The following is a 17378-nucleotide window of genomic DNA, read 5'->3' on the forward strand; positions in this document are numbered from 1 at the left end:
AGGTGCTGCTGTGGCTTCATTCAGCGAGAAGAGTACATTAAAGCTGTTCTTTTTTCGCTCCGGACTGGCCGTGAACGGGTAAATTTATAGTACGAAGTACCTGCCGGAAGTTGCGTTGTTCATCATATAAACCGAATAATGAATTACATGACTACACGTATGTTTTCGTCCGTCATGGCGAATATTCCGGTGAACTGCCGGAAGGCCACACGCAAGATCTTAGATTTTTTGCGAGTAAGCTAACATAATTATCATCCATGGGAAATTTTTCAAACTCAATTATCTGTCTTAGTTATTTTTTACCACCATCCGAAAAAAGTCCATTTTTTAACGCATAAGTTACCGCCGGTAACGAAAGCATGTTATGCTTCATTATTTCTCCAACCTGAACCAATGCAAGCTGCAGACGATAATCCGCTGGCTGCTAGTGCATCCACTTGCCCTACGGATCACGACACAGATGTTAGATGTTTTTGAGTTTGAGGAATAGGTTTGCGACGCACAGTGCGTTGAATGTATGGGAACGCGAGACAAAAATCAAAACAGCCATTCTAGCATTTTTTTTCAACTGGTGTGACAAGAAAAATGTTTAGTACCGATGAGAGCTACTATTTACATAATAGACGAATGTCAAATACGTCATCGCCAACATGTCTCAAACGTCATTTTTTTGTACAGAAGCATAAATTGATAATTTTCCAAGAATATTATCCTTTTCGAGATAAAAGGCTTGAAAAGCATATTAAAATAATTTCTAGGCGATGAAAAAGTGGTCTAAACGCCATCACAATTAGTTTTTATTATTATTTTATTTTAATTCCCATTTAGTTATGTTTGTTTACGGTTTACTGTTGCAAAACATTTAGACATCACTAATCCAGCAATCTGTTATGTGTTTTACACATAAATTACGTGTTATAATGGACAGATGTACCACAGACTAACAGACATAACACGTCGAACAAATTTTTAATAAAATCATCGTTTGGATGATTTCAGTACTTTACGTTAGTAACACTAGCACCATCTGCTGTCGTGTTCGCGCTGCGTAATGTATTTCGACATCAGCGCCAGCGTTACTGCATGTGTCAAATGGGGAAATACAAAAGATGTATGAGATTGCATGACAGCGCCCCAGACGACGTTTTCGCGCGACGACTGTTATTCGAATGAAAATTTGAAATGAATGTTTTTTGTGGCGATGGAGCTAGGTTCCAGTGTTACGTCTGTTAGTCTGTGGATGAGAGGTACTTTGGGATACTTTTTTTGACGATCGATTTCAAATCGAAAGTGTCTTTTTTCTCTAACCATAAAGAAGCATGACCAAGAAGCCTTTAAGTTCCAAATGCGCTACGTCATGTTTCAATAGTAACATGTAACGCGGGCCCGGTATCAGCTAGTAATTCTGTTCTAGATGTTTCATGTTTACTGTAAGCTTAACTTAATAACAATAAAAGAGTAGAAACGCCTTGAAAATAGTGTCAATATTAAAGGTCCCAAGCTGTTGCCTTGCGGGACAAACCGGAGTCAATCAATCAGGTAGACATTTATCCTTGAAGATGAACTTTTGAGAAGCTCTAAAGTCACGAATCTTTTCGATAAATGATGATCGGTCACATTTGAAGCCAAAAATGGGTTTGTTAGGTTATGGAAGTTCCCTTCTTATACCAATATTTGTGTCATTAAGTTTTTTTTATTTGTACCTAGAGGATAGTTTAAATTTCAAGTATGAGCGAACCAAAGATACTGCATGAAAGGCCAATGTTTTCTTCTCTCGTATTTGATAAACTTCTTTACATGAGAGCATCTTCCGCGTTTAGCGACTCAGAAACTCTAATACATTTTTTTTATTTGCTGTAATATTTTATTAGAAATCATATGGAACATTACCAATAAACATTGAAACAATTTTGAGTGTAACTAAGAAAATACACACATGCACTAAACCGGCATCCGATAGTACATTGTATACAAATTGTCACGCGCGCTTATCTTTAGCTGGTCGTTTTTTGGAGTCGATGTATTCGAATTCGGATTTCTGTGTGTCTAGCGCGCACGATGTTTATATTTTAGTTGCATGATTGATTCACAGGAGAAGGGACCAAAACCGCATGGAAATGAATTACTCGAGACTTTTTGTAAATAATGATGTTGCGGTTACTGGCTGTGCAAAAATGCTGATTCGTTTTTCTCCTCTGTTCTCATTCCAGAGCCCCCTGCACTTGAAGCGAGCATCCACGGAGAAACTGCGCGAAATTTTCAACAGATATGCGACGCACGACGTTAACGGAGAGCTTTTTATGACCAGCGAAGATTTCGTGTGGGGCTTTCTTGGACAATCGTACAATGAGGTGAGTGGCGCCTCCCTCACGTCAGATGACTTTCAGTCGACCTTTCTTATCACTTGCCGGGTGCGTGATTTAACAGTTGTGTGTTTTATATTTTAGGCATCGGTAAAGCTGCTAACCAGCATCGCAGATACCAGCAAAGATGGGTTGATTTCGTTTGTCGAGTTTCAAGCCTTCGAAGGGTTGCTTTGCGCCCCGGACGCCCTGTACAAAACCGCCTTTCAGCTGTTCGATCGGAACGGTAACGGTTCGGTGACGTACAGTGAGTTTGTAGATGTTTTCCAGCAGACCGATCTGCACGCTAAAATCCCGTTCAAACTGGACGGTCCTTTCATACAGCTTTACTTCGGCAAGGACCGACAGCGGGTGATCAACTATGCAGAGTTTTCGCAGTTTCTGCATGACTTTCACGAAGAGTGCGCGCTGGAAGCGTTTCGTATGAAGGATACCTCAGGGTCCGGTTTTATTTCGGCGCTTGACTTCCAGGATATAATGGTAAACGTAAAGAAGCACCTGCTGACGACAGAGGTGAAAGACAATTTAGTCGCTGTAAGTGAGACTCATGTGGTCGAGTTCAAGATCGTTGATGTTAGATTTTGATTGTCTTATCTGCAGGTAACCCAAGGACACAAAGTCAGTTTTCCGTACTTTATGGCATTTAACTCGTTGCTTAACAATATGGAATTGATCAAACGCATTTATTTGAACGCAACAGGCGGTCATCGGACGGAACCAATCACCAAGGACGAGTTGTTGCAGTCTGCCCAAACGATGAGCCAAATTACGCCGCTAGAAATCGATATCCTGTATCAGCTTACTGGGGCCATCCATCAGACCGGGTAAGTTATAGTCTTGACAGTAGCCGAAAGTGGTATGGGAAATGATATGGGACGGTGCTTCATCTTCATAATTTACAAATGCTTCAAAATCACCACCATCGTATTTTTAAATTCGTTGATCTGCATTTTATCTGTTAGAATTAAAAAGTAAAACAAGGCCAACGATTAATACAATATTCGCTTTGCATAATTGTTTTCTCTCCCCTTTTCTTCAAATGCCGCCTTGCCGCCTGTTTGTGCTACTGTGTAAAACTGATCTGTTACGGGAACATATTCTCATAAGTGTTTGGTGGAAGCGTAGAAAAGTGATAGAAAAGAATAGGCAAGTTATCTTTTCACCGGAGAGTTGTCTCGTCATATAAATACCCTGCTAGCAAGCTGAAAACATACTCATTCTTTTAAAGGCTTTTTGAAAAACTTAAAAAGTTCCGCAGAACTAGAAGAATATTTTTTACTTGTCAATACGTTTGTAGTTGTCTGGATTTTCATATCATCTAAGATTGGCACGGATCAGCGAAAATAAAATCAATCTCATTCTTTTTTCCATTTCCTGCTTTACGCTTTTCTACTGTGATTCAACTATTCGTTCTTGTATTGAATCATTGCGTTATCCCGTTGGTTATTCCATATCTTACGTTGATTTGCTCTCTCCCTGTTCCCAAAATCCATTTCCTTGAATTTCGATTATGTATTGTTTTTCTTACTTTTGTTGGTATTCTGAAAATCGAAACGGACAGACGCATAGTGTACGGGGATTTAAGCAGCATCGCACCGGAGCATTACACCAAACATATCACGCATCGCCTAGCGGAGATTAAAGCTGTCGAATCGCCCGCCGATCGGTCCATTTTGATTCAGCTGCTGGAAAGCACTTATCGATTCACGCTGGGCTCGGTGGCTGGTGGTAAGTTGATATTTTTTCTCGTCAGTAATGCCCACAATTATTAAAACAAAACTTTTCTCGGCTCACGTTTGCAGCTGTTGGTGCCACGGCAGTTTATCCTATCGATTTAGTTAAAACCCGTATGCAGAACCAGCGGACGGGGTCCTTCATTGGGGAGGTGGCCTATCGGAACTCGTGGGATTGCTTCAAAAAGGTACGTTTATTAAATTACTGTTAAGATATCCCGGTCACTAAGTGCGTTCTTCTTTAGGTCATCCGCCACGAAGGAGTCCTCGGACTGTACCGTGGTCTGGTCCCGCAACTGATGGGTGTTGCTCCCGAGAAAGCCATCAAACTGACGGTGAACGATTTCGTTCGCGATAAGCTGAGCGACAAGCAAGGCCATATTCCGCGGTGGGGTGAAGTTTTGGCTGGTGGTTGTGTAAGTCACCGGATTAAAAATGGTTAAGCTGGTCATGAATTAACCTTCAAATTCGCTCTTCCAGGCTGGTGGATCGCAGGTAATCTTCACCAATCCGCTGGAGATCGTCAAGATTCGGTTGCAGGTGGCGGGTGAAATTGCTGGCGGGGCAAAGGTGCGAGCCTGGACGGTAGTACGTGAACTGGGTCTGTTCGGTCTGTACAAAGGGGCCCGAGCTTGTCTGCTTCGGGATGTGCCTTTTTCCGCCATCTATTTCCCCACTTATGCGCACACAAAAGCTGCCTTCGCGGATGAGCAGGGATACAATCATCCACTGACGCTACTGGCTGCTGGTGCGATTGCCGGTATCCCTGCTGCCTCTCTGGTTACGCCGGCTGACGTGATAAAAACGCGTCTCCAGGTGGTGGCCCGAACCGGACAGACTACCTACAGTGGGGTGCTAGATGCGGCCAGAAAAATTATGGCCGAAGAAGGACCTCGTGCCTTTTGGAAGGGAACAGTTGGTAAGACGTTACACGAAAAATTTCTAGTTGTCAAATGATTACACCTTCACCTTTCAGCCCGTGTCTTCCGATCATCGCCTCAGTTCGGTGTAACGTTAGTTACGTATGAGCTTCTCCAGCGGATGCTATACGTAGATTTCGGTGGCTCGCACCCCACCGGCTCGGATGTGACAAAGATCAAGCAAGAACTAACCAAGGTCAACCCGGATCATATTGGTGGTTACCAGGCTGCACTGCCAATGCTGAACGGAATCGAAACCAAATTTGGACTCAGTTTGCCTCGGTTTTCATCGACTATAAAGGTACCAGCGAAACTGCAACAGTATCAGCAGGCGCAACAGCAAGCGTCTTGATCGAATGGTTCCGGTTAGCGCAGTAGCAACAAAAGGTGCAGCAACTTTTTCTTGTAGCAACGTGGTTACAGGCTCACTGTAAAACAGGTAGTGCGTGAGAGTGATTTTTAGCAGTGGATGGCGCAAAGCGTAAGTATTTGTACGAGTGAAATTACGTTTGAGGTTGTAAGCAGTAATTAGGAAGCAATTCTTTCGTAGTGATACGTTACAGAAAAAAATTAAATCATTTGCTGTTAATTTCTAGTGAAGGTTTAACCGTTGCATTTTAATAAGCTCCCCAAAAGATTGAGTTAGATTATTCAATCCAGTTCGAAAGATATTGTTAGAATTTACAGCGATGCAAAAATTTCATCATTTATTTTTTTTTGTAAATCTGAGACTGTGCTTAGGTAATAAAAAACATCTATCTTAGTTTAAAATTTTGCATCAAGCTCGGTTGATTTCTGTTGAAAAGTGTAAATATATTCGAGAGTCACAACTGTTTGAAAAAGTTTGAGCAAGGATCAGGTTAAAGCACCAAGTAATAGCTTATAACAAAATAAATTTAATTCAAGTCTCTGTACGAAAGTCACATGCAAACAGACATAAAACAGATCGCGCTGATTTTGTATCATTGAAAATTCCGTTTGTCTACATTCATCCGCAACAGAAACATAATTACTTGCTTTACTCTAAAATACTTTGAATCATCAACTTGTTTATAGTAGTATTCTAAATTATGTAGATGGATGCAATATTTGTCGGTTTTTTAAGAACAATGTTTAATTCGTCCAGTGATTTTCAGCTCGTAATTAGATCTACAATAAATTAACATATTTAGCAGACAAACCTCAATAATAAGTGCCATCTCTGGCAATGAAACGTCTTGATGTACGCAATTTGAATATTTTTGTTGGTATAATCACCGTTACTTCATATGTATCGTATTAATTGATATTTTTCGGTGAACAATTACAAAACATTTCTTACTTTGCGTGACGTTTCGGCCTACTGTTGCGTTTCAGCCATCTTCTGACGCCTGCAATTTTATTTAAATAATTAATAATTAATTTTATAAAAAATGTTTGTTTTTTAAATAAAATTGCAGGCGTCAGAAGATGGCTGAAACGCAACAGTAGGCCGAAACGTCACACAAAGTAAGAAATGTTTTGTAATTGTTCACCGAAAAATATCAATTAATACGATACAATTTGAATATTTGTCGGTATATAACTTTTTTGTGACCTGGAAAACTGTACTCATAGCTGATTTTTGTTTGGGACTTTTGATTAATTTGTAATGATTGTTTGGTAACCTTTCAACAAAATTTGATGGACTTTTTCTAGGACTGTTTGACGATTTCATCTGTTTTATCCCTCTCGGGTAAAGCAAGATTCTCTTCGCTACTGTCCAGCGCGCTTCACACGGATTATAGCTAACGCTACTCACGGAGTTCACATCGTAAGCGATTTCGGACCGGGTGCTTTGTGCCAAGAATTGCGGGCCATCTACTAATTCACGAAAGGGAATCTTCTTTTGTTGTCCCTCGGGGTCATTCCCTTTGACAATCGTTGATTGCAGTCCACGGGCGTCGTCACTGGATTGCAGTAAATTATCCTTAAACTTCTGAGTAGCTCATCGATGTAACACTGTTGATTGGCACGTGTGATTTGCATGCCCTGATTTTTTTTCGCTTCTCTCAGGTCCTCCATGTGAAACTTCGATATCAACTATCCCTCCACGTGTTCCACCCATCTCGGCTGGTTTGAGAACATCAGAAAATCCATCAACGTTCATAGGATCCTTTTTGTCCACGAATCCTTTGGGTTGTTTCTTTTTATTTTTCTTCCGAAGTCGCATTTGTCCAATCAGGACCAGTAGATAGCGAATACTGGTGTAGTTTTTTTTCCTGTATGGGCTTCCTCACTGCGACCAGAATCGTAGATCTATTGTGAGATATGCCCGGGTGTCTGCTGTATCCCGCACTTCTGTTAATAGCAATACCTCTATTGAGAAGTGGCATGCTTATTTTTATTGTTCATCAGTGCTTGTGTGTAATGTGCTACTCTTCCTTACACGCTTACTGTTCTACTATACCCATACTCGTTCCTCTTGCCAAATATCACCAATTATAATTCCCTGTAGAAGTTTCGTCGTGCGTCCTTCTGGCGAGTTTTATTGATAAGAGAGACTTATTTTTTGTTAAGAGGGAGTCACGCAAAGGTATTTGTAGATTTCAGCGTAAAGGAAGGGTAACTGGTGGTGGGGAGCCTGAGAATAAACCCATGCTTAAGTCCTTTTTGACATCGGATGGCCTGGTTCTACTAAGATTCGAACCCACGACCATCAGCTTGACAAAGCGGACTCTGTAACCTTGCGGCTACGCAGCTCCCCTACTGGTGTAGTTGTAGTTAACACCTTTTTTCTGAGAGAAGCCCTTGATAAAATGTCGAGCCTTGTGGCACCGCATCAATCCTTCGGCATTACTCTTTATAAGTCAGTGCTCTTCAGAGACTCGCTTTCGACTGTTGATCGGCGCAGCTTATAACCTCTGCAAACGGCTGAAGCTCGACGATTTCCTGTGGGTACGGAATGTTTCGAAGAGGGGATACTGCAAGTTATAATCGGTATACTTGTCAGGAAGTTTGCACTGCTTACCGCTGAGTTTGGCCGTATTGCGTGATCTTTTTGTTGCGGAGGGATAATATACCGTTGTCGCATTGTAGTTTGCGCTACCACAGTTTTTTTCACCTTCGGTTTCGCCAAGAGTGCTTTCGAGATCCGATTCGTTTTTGGCTTCGTGGTCGTCGCTGTTCGGCGTAGCGGACGGAGGATCTACCAGTTCCTGATCAACTCAACCGCAGCTCTCTAACTGCATCCAATTGTCCTCCACTAACTCGGCTGATTCGTTGCAAATCGATGTATCTCATTCAGAATAACAACATCTTGCTTGTCAATAACCACATTGGCCCTCGGAATATAAACTCGAAATCCTTTCGCTTGAAGTGCATATCTGACGAAAATTCCTGACTTGGATTTCGCTTTTTGATTTTCGTGACATGACACATAACTTTCGCGCCAAATCCTCGCAACTCTGAAAGATTTGGTTTCTGACCCCCGAATACTTCTGGCGTCGAAATTAACTTCTTCATCGGCGATCGGTTGATCAAGAATACAGCAGTCGCAACAACTTTCGGCCAAAAACGTTTCCACTGCTCAATTCATCCACTCAGCGAGATCATTTTGCTCTGGGCTGCAGTGGACTGACATTTCATGATGGATTCCCGAACAGCGCAAGAACTGTGTCATTTCTTGGTGTCGTATTCCATTGAATGTCCGTAGCCGCTTATGTGTTTTCTGAATTGATTCTCGTCGTAAGAATTGAAATGCTTGCTGACGATGCTCCTTTTCGTAGGAACACAGTATACGTGGCAATAATCTCGCAATTGAATACCAGTGGGCGTAGCTGCCTCAGGCTCTGTTAGTGCAGAGGACACGGAAAGGAAATCGAAAATCCAATTCTCCTTCTTGTCATTGAAACTCCAAAGCAAAAGGCTTCTAAGACTCTTCATTGCAGGTTCCTCGTTCTGCTTTATCTAAGGATGACTATAAACCGTTCGAAACTGGACTTCGTTACACTGCTCTTCTTCACACCCGCATGCATGTGTTCACACCAGGATGTAGGCATTTTTGATAATTTCGATCCCGGAAGCCTCATGGTTCATAAAGGCTCGTCAAAAGAAGACTTGTCAACTACGTATCGTCGATCTTGAAGCTCCAGAGAGCCTGTGACTGGTCCACATAAGCTAACTTACGTACTCTTCTACGAAGCTGCATTCGGACTGCAACAAGCAATCCGTATAGTCATCTTACCATCCTGGAATGCATTTTTCAAGTTTTTTTATGCCGCATTTGCCATTTCTGTACTTTGCACCTGACTATAATTCACTGGCTTGATGGTGGCAAGTGCTCGAAGGGAACTTTCATCCGCCGGATCGCCTCCTTTCCGTGTAAAAGTGGCCCAAGTGCCTTTTTGAATTAGAACCACATTGGTCAGGACCACCATCAGCACCAATGTCCATGAGGTGTAATTTTCCCGTCTACGAAGTCCTTCTGTCGCTGATAATGCCCGTCGCAGTAAACCTGGAACCTCCGTTTTGTGCTTGGTTGATATTTATGTTACTACCAACTTCACCCGGCATTACCTACCTTAAAATTTATTCAGTGACATTTTTGTAAAATATCTCCAGTTTCTTCAACTTTTCACATCCCTTGTTATGTTTGCTACTAACAGCAACTTTTTCTCACGATATATTTAGGAAATGTCGACAAGGCAATTAGGGGCGGCGAACAACAGCGTCTGATCCGGTTCGGGCAGCTGAAGCATGAAATGCGGTGCCTCGCCAGCTATATCTAAGACGGTAGCTCCGTCGCGAGGCTAGGTATCGCAGCTTTAGTTAGGTAGTAGAGATGGTCGGGTATGAGAAATTTGTTACCCGTACCCGACTCATCGAAAATTTTCAAACCCGTACCCGACCCGAACCCGAAGTCTGGTTTGTTTAAAATACCCGTACCCGACCCGAACCCGAGAAAATATCTATTCTAACTACGCGTACCCGACCCGTACCCGATAGAAAAAAACGCCGACATTGCCGGTACTCGACCCGTACCCGACCCGTCCTGGTTTTTTTTTTAATTTTTTATTTCAACATGCCTGGGTACCTCGTACATTTTATGCACTGATTGTCATATGTGATTTCTCGAGATGATGGCTGGAGCCAGGCTAGAACCGAGTGTGCGTGTGAACGAATGATAATGAACCCAAAGTTTCAGGCGGGTGGTCCACTATAAGGAATTGGTCCACTATGAAAAGTGCATGTCTGGTAAAGTTTAAAATAAACGACGAGTTTTATAAACACATTAAAGGGTCGAACGAATTTCAAAAGGTCAAAATTAATATAGTTTATAACTTGAGAAAAATTTGATAATTCACTGCATTTGCCAAAAACCTGTAATTTTGAGTATAGATTCGGTGTCATTGATAAAATCTAAAAATCTGTAAAAAACAGATATTAAATAAATAAATAAATAAATAAAAAAATAAACATTTAAGTGCTTAAGTCCAAAATTTGGGTGCAATATCATAAAATTTGATTTTTTTATAACTTTTCAAAACTTGGCATACTGACGTTTTTTGACATATTTAAAAAAAATATCATTACTTTGAAACGCTCTGCAGCTTCAATGATAGCTTGATTTTTTTTGGCCTCGAAGAAAAAGTTGATTTGTAGTTAGTTTTTAATTACCTATTATAATATATAACATTGTTTTAATTTTTACAAAAACAATTTTTTTTGCGAAATTTGGTTGATTTGAGGAGTTGTGCAAAAACTACGTAAGCTGTTTTTGTAAAGAGGACGCCCTGTGGCGTTGCTCGTGGTTAAAGATCATATAATTCTGTTTAATAAAAAAGTGAGGGGAGAAGTGCTGAAAAATCATGAAAAATTAAGTCACGTGCTTTATGAACGTCTCCAAATAAAAAGTGGAATGGAGATTCGTGTTCAGCACCCCAAAATTAAGTATAAACCATATTTTTGTCGTATTTATCGACACTTTTTTTTTACTTGGCAAGCATTTGTATTAAGTCGCCCCACTGTGCAATGCTCCGCGGTTTTCCTGACAGTTATGAAAAAAGCCCGACAAAAATTCCATTTAAATCAAAACCGTTGCAGGAAGAACTATTCAATCTAACATTAGAAAGCGATAGCATGATGTCATTCCCTTGGTGCATAGACTGCCGACAACTGTCAGAATAGGTATTGGGCGATCTCTCGTTGAGTGATGATGGGCGATTTTCTCTCCGATCTTACCGATTATCGACATTGAGAAAACACCCAGGCTTGAAATGATAAAAATTTAATTCCCACAATGCACGAAAACTGAACTACCCGTACCCGACCCGTACCCGACCAATTGAGAATTTTTCAAACCCGTACCCGACCCGAACCCGTAGAATATTTTTTGGCGTTACCCGAAATAATCGGCATGGACCTGACGTTTCGAAAAAAAAAACACCGATTATTCGAAACTTGGAATGTAAGAATTCCACTCGAGCCGGCACGCGCAAGAATCCTAGCAAGAGAGCTGGGGAAGGTCGCAGCTATCCAAGAAGTGCGGTGGCCAAAAACGGGAGAATGGGAATTTCGGGCAGTAGATCATATTGCGGGCACTTCATTCAAGTACCACATCTACTACAGTGAAAACAAAAAAAGGAGTCGGTTCACTGATAATTGGGATACAGATGAAGCGTGTCGATCAGTGGCCGTATATGCGTGTTGAGGAATGAGAGCGAATTCTTCATTTAAAGCCCTATCAATATGTACGTACTGACTAATGATAAACTCGATGACGAGAAGAAGGAGTTCTATCTCCTTGAGAAGACTTATAGTGAGTGCCCAGGACATGACATCAAAATTGTCATCGAAGATGCAAATGCGCAGGTCGGGTAGGAAGGCTTCTACCGCCCCGTAATTGGTAGAGAAAGCTTCCACTTTACTAAGAAAGATAATGTCCTGAGGTTATCGAACGTTAACTTGGATCATTTTCTCGTGGTATCCAAGATCCGCGCCCGGTTATCCAATGTATCGAAATCAAGGACAACGAAGGAGATACGGTTGAATATCCAACAGTTATCAACTGGAGTAGTGGCTGCAGAGTACTCGTAGAAAGCTGATGAGCGATGAGCAAATTGGAGGGGACCTGAACGAACAGTAGATACATATCCACAGTACGATAAGTACCAAAGCCGGCTGTGACGCCGAAGGGGTAGTAAAGAATAGGGAAAATTCATGGGTGGCCTTCTGGCAATTAACCGGAACAATCGCCATGGCGTACGAAAACATGCGAGTAGGCATGTTTTTTTAATTCTTCTTCGTTTTATTTTTTAATTTTCGTGACAAAATTGTTGGAATAGGTCTTAGGCTTCAGTTTTGCCCTGAAACTCTCAATAGGGTGCAGCTAGGGGACGCCCCATCTCCTCGAACGATTGCTTCGAGTAGTGTGCCGACGGCAGATCCCGCCAGTACGTCGCGTTTTCGCCCTTATGGTATTTCTTGATGAACGACGCAACTTTCGGCAGGCACTTCTTACTATAAATTTCCCCGTTCACGGCCAGTCCGGAGCGAAAGAAGAGCGGTTTTGACATCCTTTTCTCGCTGATTGACAGTCACAGCAGCACCTTCTTGGGGAAGTTGGTGTGTGAAATGAACTTCAACTCGGAGCCCACTTCCTTCGTGGAGGAAGTAAAATACGAAGTGCCCTGCCAGTCGTTGCCATCCATTTTCACAGTTTGCCCGGTGGCACCAACCTCTGGACCAAACGCACGCAGCGTTGTAGCCAATTTTCTCTCGATCTTCCTCTTCAGCATCCTTTGGAGCTTCTTATCGCTAAGGGTCGTAGGCCGTTTGGAACCGGGCTTTCTTTCGATGCTTTGATTCTTGTCCAACAGTGCCAAATCATTATGGATGCCGAAACGGGTTTATCCGGCGTCCACAAAGTTTCGCATGATATCCGTTTTTGACGCGGCGGGGTTCCGTTCTTTGAACACGCATACTTTTGAATGAAGTAGTCTCAATGTTTTCGCCATCACGGTTAGAGTTCGAATTCAGGTTTTTCTGCTGACTCATGGGTTACAATGATTGATTCTGCATCGGTTTTTTCGTTAGTGCGTGAAAACCCATGGAAAATCGACAATTTTTGTGCATTTTTTCAATGAAAACGTTAAGGCTCAACAGTTTTGTATTCTAGACAAAAGTCTTTATCCAAAACTTAAACTTAATCAGACTTCTGGTAAGATTTCACTTACAGTAGTGGAAGTCTCACTTTTTTTTCATTGGTCAAAAAATTGCACAAGAGTAGATCTTGAAGTTTTCGAAATGGAAATTTTGTTTGATGGCAAATTGCTTAGAAATGCTTTGAAATCTGTAGCTTTATAAACTCTGTTCAACGATATCCATTAAAAAGCGGTCCCTCGTACATGCGCGCGGCAATTTTAAGTTTGGAACATAAACAACATTATAGTTTTTTTTGGTATTATCCGATAATTTCGTGTGGGTAATACCCACAGGGATGTTTTCCGAGTGGGTACTACTACCCTTACTACCCAAATCAACCGCCGGCCCGGAGTGTGTTGGGACAACCACGCTCAACGAATGGTTTGACGCTGAGTGCCAGTGAGCGACGGATGAGAAAAACCGCGCCAGATGTCACATGTTGGCTACGGCTGTGACACGTCAGAGCGTAGAGAGATATCGAGCAGCCAGAACCGCTGAAAAGAGACTTCATTGTCGGAAAAACGTCAGCATTGGGAGCGTGTTCCTGCGGAGGCGGACGGCTGCTTCTCGAGGCACGATGCGAGGTGCTTCTACAAAATGATTAACGGTATCAGGAACCGAAACGTGTCTGCCCCTGTCATGTACAATGGCAGGGAACGGAACCTGATTACCGATAAATCAGAGATGGCCAGGCGTTGGAAACAACATTTTAGTGTGCTGTTGAACGGTGAGGAAGACAGAGGCGTTTAAAGGAGCAGGATTGACATTGAGAAGCTGTGGATCCACCAATCATGGACGAAGTGAAGAAAGCAGTTAAAGAGCTGAAGAAATGCGAGGCAGCTGCGAAGAAAGGCATTCCCGAGCTTTTCAAAGTCTGGAGCGAACAGTTGTATACCGCCCTTCATCGGATCATGCTGAAAGTGTGGGCTGATGAAGAGTTGCCTTCGGACTGGTTCGAGGTTCTCATATGTCCGATCCACAAAAAAGCCAATTTCTCAACACAGTGTACAAAATTCTCTCCCACATCCCGTTCCATCGACATTTGTAGACGAATGCCAATGTGGTTTTCGAGGGGAATGCTTTACCACGGACCTTGCAAAAAATGCTCAGTCAATTTCGAGAATTAAACTTGCTGACTCATCAACTTTTTTTTTATTTATTTATTTATTTATTTTTTTTATTTTTTTTTAAAGGGGGGGGGAATGTTTGTAATGATTCATTTATGTACTAATATCTATTCAGAATTAATATTGTGTGTTCTGCCACAAATGATGACATTTCACCACTTATATATATATATATATATATATATATATATATATATATATATATATATATATATATATATATATATATATATATATATATATATATATATATATATATATATATATATATATATATATATTTGTACGCTTTTTTATATTATTGAATGTTATTAGCTTTCGCAGTTAAGTTTATGTAATTGTAGGAAAATTATTAAACCTACTTGTCAAGGAAAAAAAGGAATAAAACAAAACTTAAAATAAACTTAAAACTATCTTACTGACTATAAAGTGAGCTAATCGTTGCAATTGAGAATTGCAACGATTTTTGTCGGAATTTGTTGATAATTTGGCTTGACATATTTTCTAATGTTTCTATATTAGTGAGCCTATGTAGCTCGTTCGTGCTAAACCAGGGAGGACGCATCAAGATCATTTTCAAAAGTTTATTCTGAATCCTTTGAAGTGTCTTCTTCCTGATTGCACAACAACTTGTCCAGATGGGAACTGCATATAACATTGCTGGCCTAAAAATTCGTTGTAAATTAACAGTTTATTCTTGAGACAAAGTCTAGAATTCCTGTTGATAAGAGGATATAAACATTTGATATACTTATTGCACTTTGACTGGATATTTTCAATGTGCTCCTTGAAAGTAAGATTCTTATCATAAATTAGCCCTAACTATTTAACTTGATCTTGGTCTGATCAACCACACCGTTCATCTTAATAACGAGGTTATGGTTGGGTTTGAGAAATGATACTCTTGGCTTATGAGGAAAAATAATAAACTGTGTTTTAGAAGCATTAGGGGAAATCTTCCATTTCTGCAAGTATGAAGAAAATATATCTAAACTTTTTTGTAGCCGACTGCATATAACACGAAAGCTTTTTCCTTTTGCGGAAATGCTTGTATCGTCACAGAACAGAGATTTCTCACAACCTAGTGGTAAATTAGGAAGATCAGAAGTAAAAATGTTATATAAGATTGGGCCCAAGATACTCCCCTGAGGCACACCGGCTCTAACAGGCAATCTATTAGATTTACCATTTAGATAGTTAACCTGAAGAGTGCGGTCAGTTAAATAACTTTGTATCATTTTTGTAAGATAAAGCGGAAAACTGAAATTTGACATTTTAGCTATTAAACCTTTATGCCAAACACTGTCGAATGCCTTTTCTATATCTAGTAGAGCTGCTCCAGTCGAATAGCCTTCAGATTTATTAGTTCGAATCATATTTGTTACTCTAAGTAACTGATGAGTAGTGGAATGTCCATGGCGGAAACCAAACTGCTCATTTGCAAAAATTGAGTTCTCATTAATATGTGTTATCATTCTATTGAGTATTATTCTTTCAAAATATTTGCTAATAGAGGAAAGTAAACTAATTGGTCGATAACTTGATGCCTCAGCTGGATTCTTCTCGGGTTTTAAAATTGGAGTGACTTTGGCATTTTTCCATTTCGTAGGAAAATGTGCTAGTGCGAAGCATCTGTTAAAATTTTTTACCAAGAAATTTGAAGAGTTTTCGGGAAGTCTTTTAATAAGGATATAGAAAATCCCATCATCTCCTGGTGCTTTCATGTTTTTGAATTTTTTGAGAATAGTTCGCACCTCATTCAAGTTTGTTTCCAATACCTCTTCAGAAAGGAAATTCTTGGGTGGTGATCTGATCATACTTTTGGTTTACTTCATTTTCAATAGGACTTACTACGTTCAAATTCGAGTTATGAACGCTCTCAAACTGCTGAGCAAGTTTTTGAGATTTTTGTTCATTCGTTAGAAAGATGCAATCACCATCTTTAAGGACTGGAATGGGCTTCGAAGGTTTCTTAAGAACCTTCGAAAGCTTCCAGAAAGGTTTTGAATAAGGTTTTAGTTGTTCAACTTCTCTCATGAAATTCTCATTTCGCAAGAGAGTGAATCTATGTTTAATTTCCTTTTGCAATTCTTGAAAAATAATTTTCAAAGCAGGATCACGAGATCTTTGGTATTGACGTCTCCGTATGTTCTTCAAACGTATAAGAAGTTGAAGTTCACTGTCAATAATTGGTGCATTAAATTTCACTCGAGCCTTAGGAACTGATAAATTCGGGCATTGAGTATTAAGCTGCTAAAATTGTCTAATGCTCTGTCAATGTCAGCACTATTTTGTAAAATAATATCATCATTCAAATTTTCTTCGATCGTAGAACGATATCTATCCCAATTAGTCTTGTGATAATTTAACACAGATCTAGTGGGATTTAAAATAGTTTCATGGGAAATAGTAAATGTTATGGGAAAATGATCAGAATCAAAGTCAGCATGAGTTAATAAATCACTGCATGAATGACTTTGATTTGTTAGTACCAAATCAATTGTAGATGGATTCCTAATAGAAGAATAACATGTAGGACAATTTGGAAATAAAACTGAATAAAATCCAGCCGAGCAATCATTAAACAATATTTTTCCATTGGAATTGCTTTGAGCATTATTCCAAGATCGATGTTTCGCATTGAAATCACCGATGATTAAAAATTTAGATTTATTTCTTGTGAGTTTTTGCAAATCTCCCTTGAAATAATTTTTTCGCTCACCAGTGCATTGAAAAGGCAAATTCACTGCGGCTATAAATAGAATGCCAATACTTGTTTCAATTTCAATTCCCAAACTCTCGATAACTTTGGTTTCAAGATGGGGTAAAACACGATGTTTTATTCGACGGTGGATAACTATTGCAACTCCACCACCGGCAACATCAATTCTATCAAACCTATGAACTATAAAATTTGGGTTCGTTTTTAGTTTAATATTTGGCTTTAAAAGCGTTTCAGCCACAACTGCAATATGCACATCGTGGACTGTTAAAAAATTGAAAAATTCATCCTTTTCGCTTTTAAAGAGCGAGCATTCCAATTTAGAAAATTTACAGCATTATTTAAAATCA

At 40.3% G+C, this 17378-nt stretch overlaps 1 protein-coding gene across 4 annotated transcripts in view; it reads left to right on the top strand.

The window, feature by feature from the left end:
* The window catches only part of LOC129718383 (calcium-binding mitochondrial carrier protein Aralar1), a 32236-nt gene extending 26003 nt beyond the window's left edge, over window positions 1-6233 (top strand). For 3 of the 4 annotated variants that reach the window (XM_055669138.1, XM_055669135.1, XM_055669136.1), the window contains 9 exons: window positions 2211-2351; window positions 2448-2897; window positions 2964-3187; window positions 3471-3509; window positions 3925-4091; window positions 4166-4284; window positions 4342-4512; window positions 4577-5015; window positions 5073-6233. In XM_055669138.1, the coding sequence (XP_055525113.1) occupies window positions 2301-2351; window positions 2448-2897; window positions 2964-3187; window positions 3471-3509; window positions 3925-4091; window positions 4166-4284; window positions 4342-4512; window positions 4577-5015; window positions 5073-5368 (1956 nt within the window). In that variant the 5' untranslated portion in view covers window positions 2211-2300 and the 3' untranslated portion in view covers window positions 5369-6233. The remainder of the gene's footprint in view (window positions 1-2210; window positions 2352-2447; window positions 2898-2963; window positions 3188-3470; window positions 3510-3924; window positions 4092-4165; window positions 4285-4341; window positions 4513-4576; window positions 5016-5072) is intronic. The other variant, XM_055669137.1, reaches the window with a different exon arrangement.
* Window positions 6234-17378: the final 11145 nt, after the last annotated feature.

This window comes from Wyeomyia smithii, chromosome 1, assembly GCF_029784165.1.
Source record: "Wyeomyia smithii strain HCP4-BCI-WySm-NY-G18 chromosome 1, ASM2978416v1, whole genome shotgun sequence".
NCBI classification, from domain to species: domain Eukaryota; kingdom Metazoa; phylum Arthropoda; class Insecta; order Diptera; family Culicidae; genus Wyeomyia; species Wyeomyia smithii.